The following is a 25,510-nucleotide window of genomic DNA, read 5'->3' on the forward strand; positions in this document are numbered from 1 at the left end:
TGATTGCGCAAAATGCTACGAAAACACACACATACACCTTCACATACATACGGACACATCTTTTTGAGATAATTTGTATTCAGTTCTTCCAGGGTCAAGGTAATTGATTTCACAGTTTGATTGATTAAAGGTGCTACAGTCCATAGTGTACCGCTCTTATTATTTGTGCTTTAATCTCTTGGTTTTTCATCATTCTCTGGTCTTTATACTAAATAGACTTTCTTCTTGCCTGTTTACTCAGTCGTTAAGGAGTGGGGCCGGTTTCAATGGCAGCTGAAACTCAGCGCACTGTTGACCACACACTGTGACTTTCATCTCTCTCTCCCCCTCTCACCCCATCTGCTCTCTGTGTCCCTCACTCCCTCTTCTTTTCTCGCTCTCCTCAGAGCGCCGAGGGGAGAGTTTTTTTAGACAGAAACTCTCGGAGCGGGTGACGCTGTCGCTCCTCTCTCTGGCTGTTTTTCTCTCTCTGTCGTCTCTCTATCTGCTCTCTTGACTGCCCAGGAAGGTGTGTGTTGTTTGCTTAAGTTAAGCTGTGCTAGGAACGCGTTTGCCGTTGTTATGTACATGCCCGAATACACACACACACACTCACACACTCACACACACACACTTACACACAGTTGTAGTCTTGTGCTGACACGACAAATCTCTCCGGTGGTAACTCCCAGTCAGAATTTCCAAATGTCCGCTCAGAGCAAGACAACAACATGAGGAAGTAGTCAAACCCCGGATTCAACGTTTCCTGCCGTTTTGTCCAATTTCTGCAACTCTAAGCAGAAAACCCCTAAAACCCACGAAAACTACTTTTCCCATCAGACCCCTCTCCTCCATCTAACATCACCCAATGTGTCTTCATTGGTAACAGGGTGAAGATTTGCAGGGTTGTGCAACAGCTGTTTATTTTTCAGTGGTGGAAGAAGTATTCCGATCCTGTGCCAACACATTAATGTATGAGTGTCATCGACAAAATGTAATTAACATATCAAAAGTAATCCCCTGTGACAGATGTTATTATATACAGCTTTATTAGATTGCTAATCATGATGCATCAGTGCGTACATAAGATTTTACTGTTGTAGCTGGTTGAGGTGGAGCTAGTTTTCACTATTTTGTAAGGTATTTTGCTGGCGGTCAGACTCCTCTAAAGGGCCACAAGATAAATGTGAGGGGTCATGAGATGATTATGGGAAGACACAAAAACAAATCTGTATTCATTTTCTCTCTTTTCTGTAGTCGTTCTTCTGCAAACCAACAATTTGAGGATTTTACCCTTTTTTTGGGGCTAAAAAAAATGCTGAAATTAAATCATATCAGAAGGGAAATCTTTCTTTAGAGAAGAATCATATAAAAAATGTCAAATCTGAAAAGAAACTATCAACTACAGCTGTCAGATAAATGTACTGGACTAACAGAAATAAAATATTTTCTACAATATCAAGTATGAAGTAGCGTAACATAGAAATACTCAAGTAAGGTACAAGTACCTCAAAGTAGCACTTAATTATAGCCCTTGAGTAAATGTAATTCGTTACTTCCTACCTTTATCCGTATGTACATTTCAGAAATACAAAACCTTCTGCTACAGTTCTTCAGAAGTAGGGCTGGGATCCGCCCACATAGCACATACACACTCTAACAAAGTATTGCTTTAGCTCCACCCTCACCAGCTCCCATGCCTGCAGCTTTGGCTCAGTGTGTGTGTGTGTGTGTGTGTGTGTGTGTGTGTGTGTGTGTGTAGAGGAGGCTGGCCTCCGTGCTCAGTGCCCTGCTGTACCTGTCTCTCATGGAGGTGGACTAACACTCCCAGAGCAGGCGGGCCAAGCAGCGGAGCACTGTGCAGCAACAGAGGGTAGCTATATCCTCCCGTCCGACCGCTCTCCGCTTGTCCTTCCTCTTCTCTTCTCTGCCAACATCCCACTGCTGCAATGTTCTCCTCGAGATTTCTGCTCTGTTTCAGTCTCACTTCCCCCCCCCCCCCCTCTCTCTGACTGTCTTTGGTTTCATGGGGGCTCTCCTACCGACTTTGTGACTCTGCAAAGATTATTTGTAAACAGTAATGTCTATGAATTTGTATGAAATTCGAAGGCAGGCTTGAATAGTATTTTGCATGTGTGTGTGCCTTAATGTGTTCGTAAGCATTGATGTTTCATTGATCCTCTCTCCGGCTAACTTGTGACCTTGCTGTCAGGGGCTGCTGGGTAGTCACACAGCTAAGATGGCGACTTCCTTAGGCCTGTTTTGTCCGGCACACTGGATCAGTGTCACTCAGGATAGAACAGCAAACTAAGAGACGCATTGTTCCTTTTCGTTGAACACACTTTTTTTCTTTGTTGTTTTTTTTTGCGGCGTAATCTGCAATAAATTGGGAGCCAGAGAAGAGGTTTGCTGGCTTACAAACTTCTGACTAAGAAGAGCATGTGATAGCGGTGTTGGTTTAATGTCAGGTCGGTGACATGGAGAATAACACATGTTCTTCCTCTTTTCTGCCTGTGAGGAACTTTAATACCACCGTGCCTCGTTTGCTTATTTGAGGTAAAAAGATTGAATTGGCCGGCAGTAGTCAATCTGTGTTTATGGTATAATACGGAGGAAGCCAGTAAAAGCACTTTTGTCTGCTCATAAAGCCATCCAGTCAGCAATAATATGCTGTTAATACGTAGAGAATCAGGTGCTCCCATCAATCATAAACACAATGTAATGGACAATCTCCGCGGCAATAACGAAACACTAAACACTTTAACCCGGTGGGTTGGCGCTGTTACCCAATCAAATCTTTGCTCTTTAACTTCCTCTGCAGTGAGCAGGCCGGCCAGCTCTTCTCTTCTGCGCTACTCTGAGTTCATGAACTTTGACCTGGTGAACTCTGTGCATGTCTGGGTGGGTTATGATTTACCTAATAGCTGCTATAGTCGTTCCTGTTGCGCAACAAAGTGGTAAAATCTGGATAGAACAATCATACATACGTTGTTGTCACTTTCTAAAATCATAGTTTTTTTTAAAAAACGGAGGTACGTCGACTTTAAATCTTTACACTCTCTGCGGGTGAAGGCTGTGATTTGTTTGTCACGGTTAATCATCTACCTGGTGCTGCCTCAGTTTCCTTGCTCTCTCTCTCTCTCTCTCTCTCTCTCTCTCTCTCTGTCTCTCTCTCTGTCTCTCTCTGTCTCTCTCACACACACACATGCTCGCATACACCCATGATTGCATACACTCATGTATAAGGGCCAAGGTTTCTGAGTGGTGGAGATTTTCAAACAAATTATTGTCTTTTGTCACTTTAAATTCTTTTCTTAATTTATTTTTATGTGGCAAGACTTCCCTACTGCTCTTGTTGCCTTTTTCTTTCTTAATTAACACAAACCTGAGTCTGGAAAACCTCAGCACAACAGTGGTCCACACTGAGGAAGTTAGGAAAATCTCCAAGTGGTCAAAAGCAGAAATAGGTTACCCCTACGCTGAATGGCGAATATATTGTATTTTTGACATTCACAAAACATCCAGTTACTGTCAACTCTTTTTTTTTAAAGAGTCCTAAACTGACTTCAACACTGCTATACAGAGTGTCAACCTTGCAGTGTTGCACAGCTTCTTTTTTTATCACCTCACAGAACTCCCAAAGTGAATATTGTCCTCCCTTTGTCATCAGTCTGGCAAGATAAGGCTGATAAGAGATGGAGTCATGTTAGCACTTCACACGATAGAAGGAACAGAGGGAGGGCACGTCGCGCAGTGGAAGCAGAAGGAAGGCAACGCAGACACATAAGTAATAAAAAAAAACGCTGTTAATAATGAGAACTGCATCCTCATTGAGCTGAATGTGTTCCTACAAACTACATGTCGTAATAACTGATGTCTTAATATAATCTAATGTCACCTTGACTTATCACCCCATGCGGCAACCAACTACTGGCTAAAGATAGAAGGAGGAAACAACATCCTGTTCTCCCCCACTCTTTTTGTTGTTTTTTTCCCTCTTTGTTTTGACCTTTGTGTCTTCTGCACATATCAGGAAATGGATAAATTAATAGTTTGCTTCAACTAGAAATATATTTAAATTTGTATGGTGCCTCTGCAGAATTTTTTTAGATGTTATTTAAAGCATTTTATTCTCTGATGTTTGCATCGTTTTTGCTCCTCCGTTGTGTGCGCTATAGTTTGCAGGTAATTCTAAGCTCCCCAGCCTTGGGCGAACTAACCAGTGAACAGGTGTGTGTGTGGGAGAGTGGGATATTGGGTCAACTCAAATAAGTGTGTGTGTTACCATGGCTGCTCGGCTTGGTTGCGTTTTACCTTTGTTGACTGCCTCGCCTATTTTCATCAAAGTCCAGACAATCCTGTGACGCACAAAACGCACACACTGCCTGCCCAACTAGCAAGAGGTTGTTTTTTATTTGGCCTATTTGCTTACATGACGTTTGGTCTGACAAGAAGTAGTTTGCTTTGCAGTCTCTTGTGATTGGCTGCCTCGGGTGTTGGAGATTTGGGGACTTAAAGTACAGTGGATTTTTCCCTTCTGAATGCTGGCAGTGTTGGAAAATAACAGAGTAAGAGGTTTATGCTTGGGAAGCCGATTTCTGATTGTTCTCTGTTCCTCAATAGGGCTGCAGCCCTTAATGAAGTGGCATACACACTTAAACACATACACACACAGACAGAAAAAGAGCTGCGCCCACACACTGTAAAACATTCATAAGATAAAGAAGTTGAAAGTCCAACACCCTCTTGTGGTGAGTGCGCAACAGGTTCATGTGTAAGATAGATTATGGTGCGCAGCTTTTTATCACAGCCTGAGTGGTCATATTTACACAAAATTCCTCATATAGCTTAACTCCAACTTGTCTAACTTACTGCTGACACACACACACATACACACATAATGAGCATGTGATCTAGTCGTACTCAGTGAACCTTGAGCTGGAGGTTTCAGGGTTTACAGCCCTTCATACTCTTTGATAGGGGTCGGAGGTCAGCAAGGGATCTGAAGAACTCAACAAAACAAGGTTGTAAAACCACTGATAAGGCAAGGTGCCCTGGGGATTTATGGATGTTGTATTCTCATTGTTATGTCAAAGTCATTGTGGGCCTTTGTTAGTCTGTTGGCTAGGCAATCGTGCATGTGATTGTACCTGCAAATTGATAATCATTTTGTTTCAACAAGCATCCATATTATGTTTTTTTGTTGGTACAGACACATTTAAAAAGATGGCTTCTGAACATGGCCATGTTTTTCTTATTTGTCTTCCTTCTTGTGTTCCTTGTGCCCTCTTGGAAAGCAGTTGTGTTTGATATAATTCACTACAATTTGATTAACCTGTCTCTCTTTGCCCTCTTTAGGGCCCAGATCTGATTGGATGGTTTTGTCAGAATGACAGCCGAAGATCCTGCTTCCTCATCGACCATGAGCAATAACGCTGCCCCCACCAAACCCTCTCAACCTGCTGCTGACTCCCACCAGTCTCTTCATGGACAGATCGACATCCCAGAAGGAGTTGTAGGTGCTCCCAATGAGCCTGCACTGGTATCCCTGATGGAGCGCACTGGCTACAGCATGGTCCAGGAAAATGGTCAGCGTAAATATGGCCCTCCTCCTGGTTGGAATGATGCATCTCCACCAAGGGGATGTGAAATCTTTGTGGGCAAGATCCCACGGGACGTTTATGAGGATGAGCTGGTGCCAGTGTTTGAGTCCGTGGGACGCATCTATGAGATGCGGCTGATGATGGACTTTGACGGGAAGAACAGAGGGTACGCATTTGTGATGTACACAAAGAAACATGAGGCCAAGCGGGCGGTACGCGAGCTCAACAACTATGAGGTGCGGCCTGGGCGACTGCTGGGGGTCTGCTCCTCCGTGGACAACTGCCGTCTTTTCATTGGTGGTATCCCCAAGACCAAAAAGCGGGAGGAGATCCTCGAGGAGGTTTCCAAGGTGACAGAAGGGGTACTAGATGTGATAGTTTATGCCAGTGCTGCAGACAAGATGAAGAACAGAGGCTTTGCCTTTGTAGAGTATGAATCGCACCGTGCAGCCGCCATGGCTCGCAGGAAGTTGATGCCTGGACGTATTCAGCTTTGGGGCCACCAGATCGCAGTGGACTGGGCCGAGCCGGAGATTGATGTGGATGAAGACGTTATGGAGACAGTGAAGATCCTCTATGTCAGGAATCTTATGATGGAGACCAGCGAGGAGACAATCAGACAGGTGGGACCGGCTGACTGTTTAGTTTAGAGGTTTCATAATTCATGCTTTTATCGGATAAAATGACATACCTAACAGGAATAGGTACTATAGCTTACCATTCTTAACCACCCATTTTCTCTGTCAATCAGGTGTTCAGCCAGTGGAATCCTGGATGTGTTGAACGTGTGAAGAAAATCCGTGACTATGCCTTTGTCCACTTTACCTCCCGGGACGATGCTGTCACGGCCATGGACCACCTCAATGGCACAGAGGTGGAAGGGTCCTGCATCGAGGTGACGCTCGCCAAACCAGTTGATAAAGAGCAGTATTCGCGCCAAAAGGCCTCCAAAGGAGCTCCTGCCACTCCAGAGCCTGCTCAACAGAACTACGTTTACCAGTGTGATCCCTACACATTGGCCTACTATGGTTATCCCTACAACACCCTCATTGGACCCAACAGGGACTACTTCGTCAAAGGTTAGAATTCATTCTTTCTGCTTTTGTACCAGTGATGATCAGTTGCAAAAGCCAGTGTTTCTCTGAAAGCCATCTATTTTTGTAAATGTTGGTGGCAGCAGAAACTCAATGGGCCAATGCACTGCAAACGGTCTGATAATGACATCCAAAAGATGCTATTGTAGGAACAATGACTCCATCAATAGGGAGCTATGATTTTTTAAATGGTCGTGATGACTAAGGTAATGATGATTTCATCTTTGATGACTAGATTGTCATTTGACAAAAGTTTTAATATCTTAACTTGATTAGGGTTTGTGGCTTAAAATCAGAAATGTGTTGTTAAAAGCAAAGACAAAACAAGGTGATGGACCAATGAATGCTAATCCCATTATCTCTGATGATTGATTGAAGATGGTGTTTGGGTGGTAGCAGGAAAATCTATTTGACTTTCAACAATCATTGTGTTTTGGTTTTTTCTCCAAAGGATCCCCAATGATACAGAACAATGGTAATCTCTCACATCCTTATTCCTACTTATCTCTTCAATGAACAATGACTTCTTGCAATGTGACAAACTATACATTTTCTAACACCATCCTTTTCCCGCTGTGCTGTCACCTCCCATTTCATGCTGGTTTATTGCAGCGATCACAACAAAGCTAAAAAACGTCTTGGAATATCATTTCACAGTGCCATACACTTGCATAACTGCATCTAATTCAAGAGTCAGAGCAGTGCTCAGGAAAAAGGCCAAACCGTACCCAAAGAACTCCAAAAATATCCTGAGCTCAGAACAGATATTGTTGAGAAATTTCCAGTAGCAATTGCACTTTGTGAGCAATCGTTTCCATTAAATTAGAGCAAAAGGACTCTTCTTGCTGCCTCAGTCCCAATATCTTGGGAGGAACTGTCAAAGAAGTTCTAAACCCATCAGGAAATCTTGCCTTACACGTCGCCCCACACAGCTTTCAGTATAAGTTGCCCCTACTGCCCAAGTCCAAAACCACAACCCCTGTCATCATATTACTTTAATTGTATTTTAAGCAGGTACTGTGCGAGGTCGTGGTCGTGCTGCTGCAGGTAACCGTACCCCTGGACCACGGGGGTCGTACCTGGGGGGTTACTCTGCCGGTCGTGGCATCTACAGCCGCTACCATGAGGGCAAGGCCAAGCAGCCCGAAAAGCCCTATGAGCTGATGCCCGGTCTGGAGCTTGCTGCCTCCGTCAACACCGTTGGCATCAAACCTGGCACAAGTCAGTGAGATAGATATATCCATCCATATCCTTGCCCATCTCAAACGCCTTTATTAAACCTTCCAGCTCATAATTTTCTGTCTCTCTCTCCTGTGTGGTTTGAGGAACGTAAATCAGGATTATGGTTGTTGCTGGATGGTCAGGCGCAAAAGGACTTCCCTTCTCTTTGCAGTAAAGAATAATGACACAAAATATCTGTCCTTTCTAGCATGACCAGAAAGTAACTGCTATAATTTGTTCCTCATTCTTTCCCTTTCTCTCCATATCAGAAATTTGTCTTACCTGGTGTTCAGACAAAAAACAGCACTGTGTTAAAAGAACACAAGGGGCTTCGTTGTTGGTGGCGCAGTATTGAGACCATGAAATGTGTTTAAGGCTATCAGACGCTGAAACATTGCGCTGTTCAGCAATTTATCCTCTGTCATGATGGTCACCAGGTTAATGGTAGAAGCACCCTGGTCACTTTACAAAGTAATCTACCTGGAACATATCGAATTGTGTTTAGGCAAAAGCTTTTTCCAGATGAGACTACATTTATTGTTTGTTTGTTTTTTGCTGCATTTTGGGCACCCCCAATGCATTGGTTTCATTAACCTGAATAAGGAAGCCATGTTTCTTTATGCAGTGCTGTTGTCTGTCTGAACATGGCCATCGTTATGTGGGGACCAGTTCTTCCACAATCTCCTTTTACACACTCAACTCCAATTTCTTACTGAAAGGTGGTTGATAGTATCTTGAATGTAAAACAAACATGTATTTCCCAAAATATTTGCTTTTCATAAAACCAATATAAAAGTTATTTTTGAACATCAACTCAATGAGTTTAGTTCTCGTAAGAGCAGCTGCTTTAGCTTTGTTAGCGTTACGACACTTTCAGTCAAGAACGGAGTTGAAATGCAAAACTAAACGCACAAACTAAAGATTATTTATCTCCTCTTTCCTCTTGTGTCTACTCTATTCTGATCACTTAAAGGATGATACCAGTGTTATGTAGGATGGCAGCCCAACTACTGCTGTATACATTTAGTCTACATGATCACTATCATGATTTTGTTTTGTTTTGAGGTCTACAGTGTAAAGCATAGGGGTAAATTAGCTGCCGTCCCAACAAGAAGACATATGACCCTAAAGTTGTAAGGTGGCTTCTTTTTAAAGGATTATTTCCTTTTTCTTTCTTCCTTCTTTCCTGACAGTAAGCAGAAGGAAATGCAAATGCAATGAGGGGGGGGGGGACTAAAACACAAAAAAGGGCTTCATGTTTCTGTAGGAGGATCACGTAAATTCAAAATTTCAAGTATATTTTTATACAGTACAACAATAAAAGACTTCAATGATAGAAAAAAAAATTCACACACTGGTATTATTCTTTATTACTAAACACAAAAGTGACTCAATCCCCCAGATAGTTTTTTCAACATAACTTTTAATATCAAACTATTTGTCGTCAATATTAATGTATTTGGTGATCAGAGGTCCATATCGTAAAGTGGACGTTCCTGATGCTCCTTTTAGAACAAGTTGCCCCCAATCTGGAGCTGGCTTTTTAGTCCGTGTAGAATCACAGGATCCCCACCGGATTGAAAAGACTTTTGTCCATCTGAAACAATGACTTACGTTGTGCTCCCTCTGTGTGTGTGTGTGTGTGTGTGTGTGTATGTGTCGGAGCACTGAAGTTAATCCACAGTTGAGCACCATCGTAATCCGAATCACAACGGCAATTTGTGCAACTTTTTTTTTTTCCTTCTCCACTAAATTGTTTCCTTCGTCCTTGATTACTTTAGCAGTAACTCCTTTCATAGATTGTTATTTCTTGTTATGTGAACGCAAATACAACCATCGCTCGATACACTCTGTTGTTTGCAGCGGTCCTGTCTGTCATCCAAGCTCTCATTCATGTGTCTCTTTATGTGCAGTGGGGTTGCCGACTCTGGGTGGGCAGTACCCGATGTTCAGCACGGCTCCTACAGCCAAGATGATGGAGGAGGGGAAGGTGCACACGGTGGAGCACCTCCTCAACCCTCTGGCCATGCAACACCCTGAACACACCACCGCTACTGCTGCTGGCACCGTCCTACCGTCGGTCTCTACCCCTCCACCTTTTCAGGTGTGCATTATGACACTGTTAGAGGTTTCACAGATACAATTTGTCAAATTTTGATTCATGCTGATAAAGAAGTAAAATATCCAGCGCCATCTCAGGGCATGCATGGGTACTGCATCATGCAATATCTATGGATCAAATTTTACACCAAATTCCTGATAAAGCTCGAAAAAGTAATCAGCATTGCACTATTACAGAGTTGTATCAAATTTGCTGCAGTAGAACAGCAGTTGTTTTTATTCTATGCATTCTTCTCCTTTATCAAAACCGGGCGCCTACATAGAGAGGCGAAGTCCCGCCCCTTCCGGTTGACCACCATGGGACCTTATTTCGGAAAAAATATGTACGGTAGTCAATGGCAAGAGACAAATAATTATTTGATCCCGTTTGAATTGTGCCAAGATTTACACAATTCAAAAGATAATCTTTCACGTCAAGAGAGTTTTGTCGTGAAAACTGTTGAAGTATAGGACTGAAAATATGTTATTAGACTACACACCCAAAAGTCGCGTAAGTGAAGTCTCTCGCTGACATTTGTGCGTGGATCAGAGCTAAGTTACCTAGCTAGCTAGCAAGCCGAGGTAACGGCCTTGTTGGTGTGAGACCAGAGATGTAGTTCACTGATCGGTTCCACACAGGCGTCAACCTCCGGTTCTGCCGATTGAAGCCAATGCTGAAGTGTCTTTAACTTGCATTATCGTTACTGACCAGCAGGGGGCGACTCCTCCAGTTGCAAAAAGAAGTCTGTATAGAAATCTATGAGAAAATTACCCTACTTCTCACTTGATTTATTACCTCAGTAAACATTGTAGATTGGTTGCGAAAAAACACAACATGGAGATGGTCACATTCCAAAAAGACGACGGCGAAATTGCTGAACTCAAAGCTTCAAAACGGCAGTCCACAAACCAATGGGTGATGTCACGATGACTACGTCCACTTGTTATATACAATCTATGGTTTCAACCAAAAGTAAAAGATAATACGGCAAACCTAAGACAAACTGTGACTTTCTTGACTGGCTAAATTATTTTTACATAGACAAACATCATTTGTTTAATTCATGGCACGATTCAAACGGGATCAAAAGAATATTTGTCTCCTGCCGTTGACTACCGTTCATATTTTTTCCGAAATAAGTTCCCATGGGGAAACCGGACGTGGCGTGACTTAGCCTCTCTACTAGCCACCACACAACTCTGCAACTGTGTTAAGCTAGTAGCCGCTAATGTAGCATTGAGTCTCGAACCTCAAGCTGAGATGAGGAGAGGATTATAGAGTAAATATAGTGGAGTAAAATGTACAATAGTTACGATCCACCACTGATTATATAACAGATTAAGTATTCATACTCTGGGAACTTTATGTCAGATTGTTTAAGGTTCATAACTCACAAGTGAATGCATTCATTCAATGAATGTATGCTTTACAAATCCTCTTACCCACCATAGTCCTCTTTTTTCTGCATTCCCCAGGGCCGTCCCATCACTCCGGTCTACGCCATGGCCCACAACGTACAGCGTATCCCAGGGGCCGGTGGCCTTTACGGAGCTGGATACGTCCCCATCTCAAACTACGCTGCCAACACAGCGGCTCTGGCTGCTCTGCAGAAGAATGCGGCGGTGGCTGCTGCGGCTGCGGCGTACGGCGGGTACGCGGGCTACGCGATGCCACAGGCCTTCCCCGCCACGGCCTTCCAGCTGCCCATCCACGATGTCTACCATACGTATTGATTCTGAGGGTCAGACCTTGTGAAACAACGACAAAGCTACCCTCTGACTGAACCGCCACCACCACCACCACGTCTGTCCCATCGTACAGAAATGTCACTTGAACATCCAAAAGCTCTAAAGGAATGTCGTTTGAAGCAAATATCTCGAAAACAAACAAAACAATGACCTACAGGTCTCAGTATATCCTGGACCCGAGGCAACAATATGACAGGCTTAATTATGACAATAATAACAACCACATCTCTGTCTCTCTCTCTCTCTGTCTCTCTCTCTGTCTCTCTCTCTCTTTCTCTGTCTCTGTCTCTCTCTCTCTCTCTCTCTCTCTCTCTCTCTCTCGCTCTCTCTCTCTTTCTCTATGTCTCTGACCCCTGTCACCGTGTTGCTACGCAAACAGAAACACTGAAGGTACATTCAAGTATTTATGATGAGAAGATACATATTTAAGGTTTTACTCTCTGTAGGTTTCTCTTATTATCGGAGCTCTCTGAAGCAGGAACGATAGACCGTTCACACTGTCACAATTCTTTAAAAAGGTGGGGGTAAAAAAAAAGAAAAGTTATTTGAAAGAAAGTAAAAGTACAACAGGAACTACTGACAGGCAAGGATGCTGCTGAAGACAGCTGTGTTTGGATATACTAATGTTTTATTTTCATTAATATAGAGTATTTTAGCCAATTATACATACTGTAGGCGATGCTGTCCGTCCATGCTGGTTGAATGTGTAAGCTTCGAACATGTCTGTTTTGGTACTTTTTTTGTTTTTTGTTGATGTAGTTTTATTTGTGTTTTTCTTGTTTTCAATGAAGGTTTCTGAGTGCCGTGTTCATTCGCTCACGATTAGTCTGCTCGTTGTTTTTTTTTGTGTTTTTGTGTGTCTCCTCTTTCACTTCTGGAAACATGTTCTTGGTTTGTTTGAAGAAAACGTCGCCAGCTGAAGAATATTTTTGTGGCAGATTCCTTCAGGGAACGAATGCGAAAGAAAGAAAACTGGAATGATTTTGTCAAGATGATTTTATCCATTAGCCTGATCGACAGCGCCGCCGTGTACGTTGAGATGTTTCCCCATCCCCAGAAACTGCGCTGACAGGGGACTGAACACTCTCATTTACATATGTCTTTATTATCGTGTTGTTTTTTAATCTTGAAAAGTGAACAAACAAGGACAGGAAAGAAAGAACACTCTGCCACTTAAAGCACTCCTGTATTTGCCAATGCCAACCCAAAACAAACTTAAGGCTCCATACACTCCAGTCTCCTGATACCAGAAAGATTCTCTGTGCCTAAATACGGTGCCTTACATCTGCACACTGTACGTGCTACCTCGTGCTTTTCACTGTGCCTTTCATAACGATGTGAAGCCCACTGCGGTTGGCACAAAGAGAAACGTTTTCTCCTTTCCTGTTTCCAACGATTTGTAGTATTGCTGTGTTTTGGTGAGGTTTTTCAGTCTCTTCCCTGAGGTAACACTCCGTATGTCTGGCATCCGCTTCATTACCCGTCCTCCAAACTGTGCTTGACTGAGCAGCACTCAAACGTATTTATAAAACGCAAAAGATTGTGACATACCAGATGAAGAAATGTTAAATACCAAGCACAAATTTGCGTATAAACTGGGCCAGTTTGGTGTTTTCTCAATTACTTATGTGTGACAGAGGTTTTCCTCGCAGATAAAAGCATTAAAAAAACTAAATAAACCCTCATGGATGATTAGTAGGCACTATTTAAAATATGCCGTGTGATGTTGGACCGGAGCAATACCTTGCGCTACGAGCAGCCTTGCAACTTTTTGCTAAAACCGACAAACGGAACGGATGCGAGCAGCTGCCGATCGTGAAGTCGCACTCCACAACAGCCATCTTTATAAAAGAGAATGCAAAACATTTGTGTACTAGATTGTATTTGTCGACCACTTTTTGGTAGTTTTTATTGTGTTTAAAGGGGCGTATTTTATTTGCTCGCCTCCACAGATTTTTGACTACTTTTTAAAAACACAAAACAACATGATGCGTCTGACTTTGAGAATTTCCTGCATCATGACTAAGTTTTATCTCCGAGTCGGTTCATGAAAAAGCAAGCAAGAAATATTTGTCTCATCTCACTCCGTCGTCTACTTGTTTAAAAAACTTTTTTCTCTCTCCTCTAAAACTGGATTGTTAGAAAAGCAAACTGCTGACAACTGCTTTTATTATTTTCTTGTATGATGACAATAAGTCAGGATATATTTAATATATATGCATTACGTGTTTTGTCTATGAAGTGAGAAGAAAAGGTATAATATATTCTAAAACATATTTCCTTTCTTTATCTACACCTTGTTTCGGGATTTAAAAGAAAAAGTCAGAGTAACAAAAGTAGAGAAACAATATTATTTTTTTTTTTTGCCAAAGTGTACAATAGTTTTGAAACCATTCAAGGTTATTGTGTTTTTGTCATTGTGTGTCATATTCTGTTTGCTATTTTGTACTGCATTTGGTGTTCTGAGTGGGAACACGGAGGCCTTCTCGTTTAGCTACATTTTTTTAAATCAGTGTCAGCTAAAAACTAAATCTGGTCCATTGCGGTGTTGCAACCCGTCGGCACTTTAAGCCGTTGGTCGTTGCAGCTAAACCGGTAAATGTTTGATCGTGATTTAGTTGCCATCCAAACTTCATGTGTCTGCCTCCCACTCAAAACGCCCGCTTTTCTTTCTATTGCCTGCATTTGACCCACACGACGGCCGCGGGATGAACTCCTGCTCCTTGTGTCAGTGGATGTTGTCACATGCCTAGTTTAATGTAGGTGTTGCCATTTAAACTCTAGTGTGTGCCTTATTGCCAAGATGTGCCCTTTGCTATTCCTTTGTAGACCTATGCAGACTGTTTTCTAGCTGAAGGTTTGTTTAAAAAAGAAGAAAAAAAGCTTGTTCTGTATTATTATATTTATAGTGATGAAGTAGATAAATAAAGCATTTTCAAAAGGATGCACTGCCTACATTTATTTTGTTCGTATTCCATTTTGTTTAGATTAAACTGCACAACCAGGACGTGCTTAAAGGGTCTGAAGTGTCCTGAAAGGTCCTCAGGCAGAGGACTTTGACTATGACCTCTGTGAATGAAAACCCATCCCTGACCCGACACATCGGCTACTATTAAGCAATGTGTCATCATGGGGAGAGCAGAGAGAGAGAGAGCAGTGCTGGGAGAATGTTTCATAAACTTCTCTGTGGCAGGTCAACTTTACTCTAGAAACATGTTGTACCCAAAGGAGGAGTTCAGGGAGGCTTTAAAGTAGCCTTCAAACTGCAGTACAATGTGTGCAGGAGGGCAATCAGGTACATGGAGGACCTTTCAGCCAACTGTTTTACCGTTACAATGTGGTGAAAGGTTACAGAAAAACAACAACCTGCTAAACTAATAAATCTTATTTTTAATCGAACATACCAATCTGTCTCAAGTTAAATCATGATCTTTGGATATGAACTCTCACTCAGCTTCGTCCATGCAATGATCACCTTGCTAGTTTCTACAATAAATATTTGCATTTGACCATTCATGTCACAACATGGATGCGATTTGGTAATGATCAGAGAAAGGTATAAATGCTGAATGTTTGGTAAATCCATCAGGGGTGATCAAGCTATACTCAGAAGCAGCGTTAATGGTCTACCTCATAAATCGTGACACATGATGGCGCATTATCTGCTTTTAATTATAACAAATATTGGTGTCAATATTGGTGATTCTGGCTCTGGTATTTAATGGTACCGGATCAAAAAACTAATTGCGTGGTTTTGCCCACCCCTCTTACTATAATCCCACGTGGGGGTTTGTGTGTCCACACAATTGAAAAAATAAAGTAAAAGGCAAGAATGAGTTTATTTCCCGTGATGATTATCTCCAACATACCGCCTGAATAAACACATCAACACCACACCTGCTTCACCACACTGACCGATGGCAAGAGAATGATTTTAAACCACGTCAGAGAGACATCGTGCTGTCAGAGTGGAGTTGTACATTTAAGACAATATCGCCATCTGGTGGTGAACGCACCTCATCAGAGCAGCCTGCAGCAGAGCCGTTCGGTGCATGTTTTCACTGGCAGCCATGTTAGCTCCACAGTCATCAGTGCAGAATATAGCAGCAAACGAAACATATTTAGTCTTTCTTGCAGTTCAAATATGAATTCACCACATGCAAGAAAGGGACATTATCCTACAGTCTGAGTGTTGAGACAAACATTGTGATTTATTTAGCGCAGAACACTAAAATACTGTAGGCTGGGGAATAAAATACACACAAAAAAGTAATTTTACCTGTTTTTCTGTGGTTTTAATGTGTGTAGCAGGGAAAGTCTTCTGCATGCATGGAACATTTTCACATAATTATATTTATAATAATTAGTCTGTTATTTATGCTTTTATGTGAAAGCTGTTATTTGTGCTTTTCATTTTGATGCGTTTGTGCTGTGGCCAAGACTCCCTTGGAAAAGAGATTTTGAATCGCAATGGGACTATACGGGATAAGGTTAAATATATATATATATATATATATATATATATATATATATATATATATATATATATATATATATATATATGTAGCCTAGTGGGAAAACTGATGTTGCCACTAGGCTACATATAGTATAGATACTGTATTATTCATTGTGTTATTTGTTGTATTAAATTCCATTCTGATCTTTTATTCCTATTTTGTTTTTTAAAAAGCAATAAAAGCACAAAAAATATAGAAATATCCTTAAAACAATGTCCAAGTTGTGTTGATCTAACTTGCACTACAGTTCCCATGATTCCCCGGCAGCCAACCGCGGGCGCGCTGTTTTTGCACGCCTGCTGCTGTCTTCACAGATCTATAAACAATGCAGCTAGGCTGACCCTATCTGCAAAAAGCTAAAGGGAAATCCTGATGATTTTTACAGCTGCTAAAATTCCGGACCGTTCCTGAACGTAACCTCAGTTTATATTTGGCTTAAAGGAGACGCAACAAAGCGCACAAAATGGTTGTGCGTCGGGCCCCGGCGAATAAGTAGGTTTACTATAGCTTTAAGAACGCAGAACTAGTGTCTGCTTCTTTAAAATGATATCGGTTTATTGCTGAATAGATAATTAAGAAAAGTTTTCAATTCCTAATCAATAAATATATGCATTTTATTTGCGACGAACCCTAGGCATTCACAGAAAATGCCCCAGTGTTGGATAAAGGCCGCTCGCAATCAAAACAAGCGTCTCTAAACCAGATGTTGTCCGTTTTTACTCAAATTGCTAGTAAACCTGCTTGACTTTAAGCTGAAGTGGAAGTAGGCTGAGGTGTCCTCACGGTGATGGAGCTGGTGGGCAACCGAACCGGGGGTGTAAATAAAGGTGACGATCCGGCGGAGGACAAGGCCGCAGAAGAGACCCCGGCCGCCAGTGCGACCGTTACCCCGCGGAGGGGGCTCAGAGAGCGGGGAGCATGCCGCCCGAGGTCTGGCGTCTCCGCTTCGTTAACAGACGTCAACGGAGCAGCGTCGAGCCCACAGAGCTCGGGGCGGGTTTTGAGAGACCGGTCAACGAGGGCAGTACCGGCCTGGCTGAAGGACACCAAGAGCGACGACGAAGACGAACCGAGCCCGGACACCGGTGCGACCAAGCGGAGGAAAGTTTCCAACTCGAGGCGGAAGAAAAATTCCGAATCTGCGGGTTCTGCCGAGGCTGGAGGGGGGGTCGCAGGTGACAGCCTTCAAGGGACAGAGTACGTTTTGAATTGAACAGTCGTAGCTAATAGTTTGTTTATAATGAGCAGGACTACACTTAAAACCTGTGTTTATGTCGGCGGGGTCAGTTCCTGTCAGACGCAGCCTTCACATAGCTCGTCCCCTTTCTGCAGCTCTGCATGGGGAGGGTGGAGTGAAACTCACCTGGCTTTACAAATTGACACTTTATTTATTTTTATTCCACTTTAAAACTTTTAAATGCATTGCTGCGTCAGAGGAAAAATGGGAATGGTGGCATGTCAGGTCTCAGTGTTTTTGTTTTCTTCCTTTCTTGCAGCTCAGAGGACCCCAAGAAACCTGCCACAGATGCTCAAGGTAATCAGACACTCATTGATGCGTCTCTTGCTGAATCTACATTTAAGTGACATCGTATGCTGTGTATGTGCAAGTGGGTTTCCAACAGAGCTGCCCTTGTGTGTGAGATTGTGTCTGCACGTGCCTGTGCCACACTTCATGGCACACGGTGTGTTTAATGGCGTGCTGTTCTGCTCCCTCACTCCAGCTCTACCCTCCAGACGCCCCCCAGCCCAGAGCCGTGCCAAGCCCCCGTCTGGCAGGGCCGTCCGCGGCTCTGCCAAGCCTGTGTGTAAGACCGAACCCGGAATGGAGACTCCAGCTGGTGAGCCACCTGTTGACAGTGAGCCACAGTGATTCAACATGTGGGCTCATAGTACACAAGTCATATCATACAGATGCAGGATATTATATCTTCAGGATGTTCTATCTTCAATAGAAAACTTTCAGTTGTGATTATGGATTTTCAGCGTGACTAACGGGATCAGTGCTGCTTTTTGAGCTACAAATGTGGGTGCAATCTTTTCTTGGTCCCTCTCTTCTACTTCCAATAACTCATTGGAGTTGGGTTTATGCTCGTCTTAGTGTCTCCCGCGAGGCAAAAATGATGTCATCACGTATTTTGCGTAAAAAGCACAAAAGTGCTGCAAATTTCTGTAAGTCGGCACCCACTGCGCGCTGACATCACTCTCACAAGTACTGATGAAAGCAAATAACTTCAATTCAGAAGTAAAATTATAAATTCATTTTTGCTTTTAAGAAGTCTCAGGATTTTGGAAAGGACAATTAGTTTTTAAATGCTTTATAAACAGGAGACCTTAAAAATCTACATTTGAGGGATTGTATTAATGCGATGAATATTTGATACAAAATATGAGTTTAGTTATTTATATAGTTCCTCCTCAGCATCCAGAACTTGCATGTTTTTGGCAATAGCGTTCTTGACGTCTTGCTTCTTCACAGAACTTTTTTTTTTAAATTTAAAGTCGACTGCAATAATACGTCTCCATGCTTTCATGCATTTTCTCATTTTGCATCACTTATGCAAACGTGTACGTATATCTATAACTGAAGGCTCGAGTGGCTTACGGTGCTTTTGTTGCCTCTCTCACACTTATGACGTCCTTCTTTTCTCTGTTTGTCGTGCAGCAGTGGAAGGAGAGGTAGAAAATAAAGACAACTATGAAATGTAAGTATATATTCCCTCCTTTGGTGAAACCTAATGTGCACATTGTGAGCGTTAAGGCTCCAGGCTCAGTGAGCCAGACAGAGTTAGAGACCACGCAATGGCTGGAGATGCATCCTTCTAAAAACATCCCACTCATTCCTTGCCGTAGACCGCTTCAGTTTTATTCAGTAGCTATGTGGGAAAGTTTGTCTTGTGTTATTTAGTGGAACTGACCCTTTAAAGAAGTGGTTATGTAGGATCACACTCTCGGTTTTACGGACAGTAACACAGAGATAGAAGCTAGTGGTATATATTTATTTGGTCTGACTCTGTGGACTATATATTTTAATCATACATGTAATAGCTTTATTAGAGAAGCTGCATAATATCTTGCCTGGATATTTACGGCCCTCTGAGCCTGTTGCTTTGAAAGCATACTGCTTTGCATGTCGTCACGGTGTGTGACTGAGTGAGTGCTGCTGTGTTTTGATGACCGTCGCGTTTTTTGCGCTCGTGCTGTCTCAGTCAAAAGAAAGAGGGAAGCGAGGACGCCGCTGAGCCGGTCTTGGGTGATGCAGACCCTCCGTTTGGGGATGACCTGAGCGACCTCAGCTACCAGCCGCAGAGTCAGAGGTACGCTCGTCTCAACGTTCACCCGACCCTGAGCAGAACGACCGCAGGGAGTTCTGTTTCAAGAGATTTTGTTCTTTTGCTCCCAGTGGTGCGGAGGAAGAAGAAGGTCTCAGCAGCGATGAAGATCTCCCTTTTACAGATGACCTAAATGACCAGAGCTACGACCCCAATGCTGAGCGGTGTGTGTGAGTGTCTGTGTGTGTGTCTGACAGAATTAGACAAAGGCATCGTATTTTTTGGTGTTCAGTGACGGGACATTCCTCCATCTTTTTTTTTTAGGGATGTCCCGAAACCAAAGCGCAGAGCTCCCCCGAGACCCAAGGAGAGGAAAGAGAAAGAGAGGGCACCTAAAAAGGAGAAAGAGGTCGCCGAGATAAAGATAGAGGGTTTGGACAACGTGGAGGGTTTGGAAGAGGAAGTAAAGCTAGAGGAGGAACTAGTAGAGGACCCGGATGGACCCAGGAAGTAAGTGTTACCAATGTACTTTCAGTGCGTGCGTGGTTACAAAGCAAACTCCTTGATTTTCCAACTTAATTTTTGTATTTTTCTTCTTCTTCTCCCCGTCTGTGTTAGGAGAGGTCGGCGGAAAAAAGACGACAAAACCCCACGGCTGCCAAAGAGGAGGTGAGGTTGAGGGGTCTCAATCCAAACTTTATTCCGTGATCTAAAGACTCACTCCGTCATTATTTCATTCCAAAATAAAGCACGTGGTAGTGGCTGCTGAATGGAATAACTGAACAAATGAATTTGGATGAGCGAGATGTTGATGAGAACTTTTGAGACCCATTTAAACTCTGGGTAAAGTAAAATCTGTTGGTTTCTAACACATCACACATGTGAGAAAAGACTGAACTATATAGTACTTAAATGTGGAGTTTGAACATTAAACAGTTTTGTGGGCGGGCCTGAAGTCATGGCTCGATGATGCACTGGAGCCATTCTTAGCATCTCCCCCAACACTGAACAAAAAATTATGTCGCGCATGAGAGCGTGTGGCGGGTGCTCTGGGCTTTGTCGCTATTTTTGCGGCTGTAAAATGACGGATAAATAGCTTTAAACCTCACAACTCCAGCAATTTGATCAATTCAGACCGATAGCATTTGTAAAGTCGAGAAGAGCCGCGCGATTTAACTATTGTATCCCCATTGGAGTAAGCATGGGGCTAAGCCGGCAGTTAGCAGGCAGAAGTCTCTGGCGTGCGTGCTCATAGACTCAGAACATTTACTCAGAACTTTAATATTTGGTCTCGGCGCTGTGACGTTGCAATGACACGTGCTACGCCCCACACAGGAAGAAGCCGCCGGTGCAGTACGTGCGCTGTGAAATGGAAGGATGCGGGACGGTCCTGGCTCATCCTCGCTACCTGCAGGTCTGTCTCAGCAAGCAAACAATCCCCCCGAGGACTACTTGCCTCACTCGAGCACACGCAGCGATTTGAAGACTTTTCCAAACATTGCTGTCAACCGTTTGGATTTTCAAACACAAACTATAGAGGACTTAGAGCTTCTACTAAAGGGTTATTTTCATTGAAGATAAATCTGTAGCTTGTTTCTACTATATATATATATATATATATATATATATATATACACACACACACACCATACAACTTGTAAAGACAGAAAGCTTTCAGGTCTGTTTTCAGTCGGCTAGCTCCTCCATCCTGCTGTTGATGATGATCTGTGTTTCTTTTTGTTCTGCACACCAGCACCACATCAAGTACCAACACCTGCTCAAGAAGAAATACGTCTGCCCTCATCCCTCTTGCGGACGGCTTTTCCGACTACAGAAGCAGCTGCTGCGTCATGCAAAGCACCACACAGGTACACCCACAGCGTTAACGTAACACATGGTTCCATCTGTGTCTGAGCCCTTCCTGCTATAATTAATGATGAATTTCAATGGAGAACGCGGCTACATTTTAGTGTTTTGTTGCTTCTAGACCAGAGGGACTACATCTGTGAGTTCTGTGCTCGTGCCTTCAAGAGCTCCCACAACCTGGCTGTGCACCGCATGATTCACACAGGAGAGAAGCCCCTGCAGTGAGTACTTCTCAGTTACATTGCTCATTTGCTTTCTCCGCTCACCGATTCCTTCAGTTTTCCAAAATGAATACATGCGTTTTTTTTCTCTGGATCTGTCGCCGTAGGTGTGAGATCTGTGGCTTCACGTGTCGCCAGAAGGCGTCGCTCAACTGGCACATGAAGAAGCACGACGCGGACGCCACCTATCAGTTCGCCTGCTCCATTTGTGGCAAGAAGTTCGAGAAGAAGGACTGCGTGGTGGCCCACAAGGCCAAGAGTCACCCCGAGGTGCTAATTGCCGAGGCTCTGGCAGCCAACGCCGGCGCCCTCATCACAACCCCCGTCTCCCTGCTGGAGCTGCAGGGAAACCCCATGCAAGCAGAGGTCGCCGGCCTGGATGTGAGCCAAATAGGGCAGGACGGGCAGGTGGACCAGCTGAGCCACGAAGGTCAAGTTGCTCAGCTGGGTCACGTGACCCAACAGTTGAGTCACCAGGTGGTTTTACTGGGACAAGACCAGAGCCTCCATACCATGCAGGTGCCTGTGACGATTGCCCTGTCCCCCATCGACCCGCCTTCGCCAGCGGAGAACCATCAGCAGACCCACCTCCAGCTCCAGATGCCCGTCCAGTTTGTGCAGGCTGCTCAGCAGCCCCAGATCCAACAGCTGACCCTCCACTCCAGCCAGGTGGTGAGCCAGCATCAACCCCAGTTGCACCCCCTGCAGTCGTACTCCTCCCAGCAGCAGAGCCAGGGGCAGACTCAAATCCTTCAAATGACCTTCCAGCCAGTCAGCCAGTCTCAGACCCACGTTCTATCGACCTCTCAGCAGCTTCAGACCCTACATACAGCTGCTCTCCTGTCCCAGCCCCAGGACCCGGCCTCCACTAACGGGGACAACTTTATTCTGGACAATCCGGTGCTCTCGTCGGCCAGCACCCTCGTGCACACAGAAGTGATGGGGGAGGACGGCGTGGTCTGGGAGCAGGCAGAACACGAGGACGTTCTGTCGGACAGCACCGGGAGACACGCGCAGCAGTCCCTCATGTGAAAGACTAACGATACAAACAGACGATAGAGGCAGGTCGTCATCAGTGACCTGATATACTGCATTGCAATGTTTGAGGTAAATGTAGGATCACGCATATATTACGTACCGGTCACTCATAGTCATATTTGGTAGCTTTTTAGAATATCTGTATCAGGGAACGATGTATATGTGTCCGTGTGTGTGAGCTGTTGCCTTTGTACATAGTCCTGTAAACTGAACTAGCCTTTTACGTGAGTGTGTTCAACGATGCCGAGTTTATGTTGCAAAGCTGTTGCTATCGTGCAATAATATAGCATACCTCTGTGATATACAGCGCACACCTAGTGTGTGTGTGTGTGTGTTCCTAATGAAATAAATCAGCTCTATTTATACCATGAATTAACACAAAACACACATTAAGAAGCTATAAACCGACCTCATCCTGTGTGGGGCGAGAAAATTCTGTTTAAATGAACAGGCAGCTATTTTTTTTTTTTCATTTAATGTCCAGGTCTACTGTAAAGCCTTTATTTGGGGAGGTTAAAAGAAAAATACGACAGAAAACTATCTTAAGAGAAAATTTCAAAATCTGAAAAGAAAAAGATGTTTTACAGCTCTGTAAAAAATATGCACATTTTAGCGATCTGGGCAGTGCCATTAAACCTGTTTCACCGGCCGCCGCATGAGCTCAGTGTTGGTAGACATTGAAGGAATAATGACCCACCTAATGTGTGTGTATGTGTATGTATATATATATATATGTATATATATACATACTCACAGAAGTCCTCGGCCGTCATAGGCAGTCAAAGGTGAGCTTAGATGCTGTAGATCACATGTGAACCCATAAAATAACCGCAAGCACAGTCACTGAATTAGACTTATTAAAAGTGTAATGTCATTTGGTAAGCAAAGCTATGTAGAAACCTCGGGGCATATGTCAATACTAAACCTGCACCTCTTCTGGTTTGTGATTTAGGATGTGTGGTAGAGCAAACACGAAAAACTGTTCATTTATAAAGATGAAAATAAACGTCTTAACATTTGTCCAAAGTGTATTCACTCACAGTAATGAACACAAACCCAAGCAATCCCACAGGATGTCTCGAACTGGGACAATTAGAGTTTTAGTTGCAGGAAGAAAATTGTAAATTGCTTTGAACAAAAAGCGTCACCGAATGTAATGTAACTAATGACCAGCTGAGTCATTAGCTGGTCCTATAAATGGTTAGTGCTCAATTTCTACAGCATGTATATACACTCGGAGAACATTCCAGTACTATTGCTTTACAGTATAATGGCTGAGAACACACCATCAGGACATGTGGAGCTGCTCTTTGTCCCTCTGCGTGGCGTACTGCTTCATAGCTCGTTTAGGAGGAATCAAGGTGTTACTCAGTCCGACCTTCCTCTTCTTCATCTGCTGCCCTCCTGACTCTTCCTCCTCCTCTTTGGTCTGCTGGAGGTTCTGGGATGCTCCACCACGTGAGCCACCTGCGCGGGACTCTGCCTGACCCGACCCCGGCGTCTCCTCGCTCACGGGCGGGTGACTGTCAGCGAGAGTCTGGAGGTCACTGTCATGAGCAAACTTGCACTTGATCCCAAACCTGCACCTTCCGTTTTTCCTGTACGACACGCACACCTTCTTACCTCCGATCTGGGAGGGTTTGGCCTGCATTGTGAGGGGGACGTGTTTTTGCAAGGCGCTGAGCTTCTGGTCCGCCTGCGCCTTGAAAGGATTGGCAAACACGCCGCTGTCAGAAGAGGTGTTCAGAGAGGGAGGAGGTAGTTTGTGGGAGGCGAGAAAACCCGGAGGAGAGGAGGGCACGGTGCGCCGGCGGGCTGCAGAATATGCCGGCTTTTGGGGATGCGATGGCGATGAAGAGGGCTCCGGGTCGGATTCGCTGGAAGCTGAACCAGACTCCAGCATAAAGTTGCGGGTCTTTTTGACAGCTGATGCCTCGCCACCAGTCTCCCTAAAGGAACTTAAAAGATTAAAAAAAGGGTGCAGATAGAAACGGAGACGTTAACAGCATATACTAGCTTAGTAGCATTCACAAGTATCTGACAATCTGTTATGTGCTAGGTGTTTTTTAGGGGAATACTTACCAAACTCCACCGTTGTTTGCATCCTCTACATCTCCGTCGCTGTCGGACTCCGAGGACACTCCGTAGCCAACCAGAGAGTTCATGGCTTTAAAATCAACTAAGCTTGCTATCTGGTTAGCTTGGTCTTAAAATTAAAGCACACTAACGCTGTTCCTTGGTTTGCGAGAATCTCACTGTGAACTGTTGGATGCATTAAAATAATACCGCGGAGAAATATTTAACGTCAATCATTCCCATTTCCTCTTTTAACGAGTTAAGCGTCAAATTGTAAGGTCGAACGTTAGCTGCTGCAATGTAGCCGATGCTCGGTGTTTACATTCTAGCCGCCTGCACTGACACCTGCAGCACAGGCGTGGTATTGCATCCTTATCACTGATCCAGGAACTAATAGGAAAGGAAATTCACTGTATTTTACATACAGGATGTCACATAGTGCAGTATAATCCTCATACATGTATTATTTTTGCATTGCAGAATATGTTTTTGAATAACATGTTTGATAAATAAGTTGTGAATAGTGGTATTTTTTATAATTTAAATTGCAAAGTTGCCTCTACAATCTGCCTACAGCATACAACACCATCTATCATAAGAGCCTCAATTTTATGGTGTTTATGACAATGTGTATTTTTCAATATCCAGATTTGGCTGTTGCACAACTAAATGCTAAGGTTCAAATTAAAGCATGTCAAGTTAGGACGTGTCGACCCAGTTACTTTTGACATTTTACATATGAACTGTCTTTAATGTAATTTGTTATGTGAACACATC

General features: G+C 43.6%; 3 protein-coding genes across 4 annotated transcripts in view; 2 read left to right on the forward strand and 1 right to left on the reverse strand.

The window, feature by feature from the left end:
- rbm47 (RNA binding motif protein 47) overlaps positions 1-14,690 on the forward strand; it is a 30,022-nt gene extending 15,332 nt beyond the window's left edge. Inside the window, exons 2-7 of the mRNA XM_076091017.1 lie at positions 5,338-6,205; positions 6,334-6,661; positions 7,128-7,151; positions 7,688-7,897; positions 9,811-10,001; positions 11,474-14,690. Of these exons, the coding sequence (XP_075947132.1) occupies positions 5,369-6,205; positions 6,334-6,661; positions 7,128-7,151; positions 7,688-7,897; positions 9,811-10,001; positions 11,474-11,731 (1,848 nt within the window). The 5' untranslated portion in view covers positions 5,338-5,368 and the 3' untranslated portion in view covers positions 11,732-14,690. The remainder of the gene's footprint in view (positions 1-5,337; positions 6,206-6,333; positions 6,662-7,127; positions 7,152-7,687; positions 7,898-9,810; positions 10,002-11,473) is intronic.
- A 2,008-nt stretch (positions 14,691-16,698) lies between these two features.
- LOC142949397 (uncharacterized) lies at positions 16,699-23,676 on the forward strand. Of its 2 annotated transcripts, none has more exons than XM_076091018.1 (12): positions 16,699-17,460; positions 17,760-17,797; positions 17,985-18,101; positions 18,926-18,965; positions 19,470-19,577; positions 19,664-19,762; positions 19,857-20,042; positions 20,151-20,201; positions 20,868-20,946; positions 21,286-21,400; positions 21,520-21,619; positions 21,727-23,676. In XM_076091018.1, exons 1-12 carry the CDS (start codon positions 17,051-17,053, stop codon positions 22,649-22,651), a joined length of 2,268 nt encoding a protein of 755 aa, XP_075947133.1. In that variant the 5' UTR covers positions 16,699-17,050; the 3' UTR covers positions 22,652-23,676. The 2 variants fall into 2 exon arrangements, with proteins under 2 accessions (XP_075947133.1, XP_075947134.1); XM_076091019.1 differs by having other exon boundaries at positions 19,664-19,756.
- Positions 23,145-25,073, reverse strand: LOC142949398 (uncharacterized). Its single transcript, XM_076091020.1, has 2 exons — positions 24,740-25,073; positions 23,145-24,615 (listed from the first exon to the last, which is right to left on the reverse strand). The coding sequence occupies exons 1-2, from the start codon at positions 24,820-24,822 to the stop codon at positions 23,946-23,948; spliced, it is 753 nt and encodes a 250-aa protein (XP_075947135.1). The 5' UTR covers positions 24,823-25,073; the 3' UTR covers positions 23,145-23,945.
- Between the last annotated feature and the right edge of the window lie 437 nt (positions 25,074-25,510).

The sequence above is a fragment of the Anarhichas minor genome, unplaced genomic scaffold, assembly GCF_050575085.1.
Source record: "Anarhichas minor isolate MPS153535 unplaced genomic scaffold, ASM5057508v1 ptg000014l, whole genome shotgun sequence".
Taxonomy (NCBI): domain Eukaryota; kingdom Metazoa; phylum Chordata; class Actinopteri; order Perciformes; family Anarhichadidae; genus Anarhichas; species Anarhichas minor.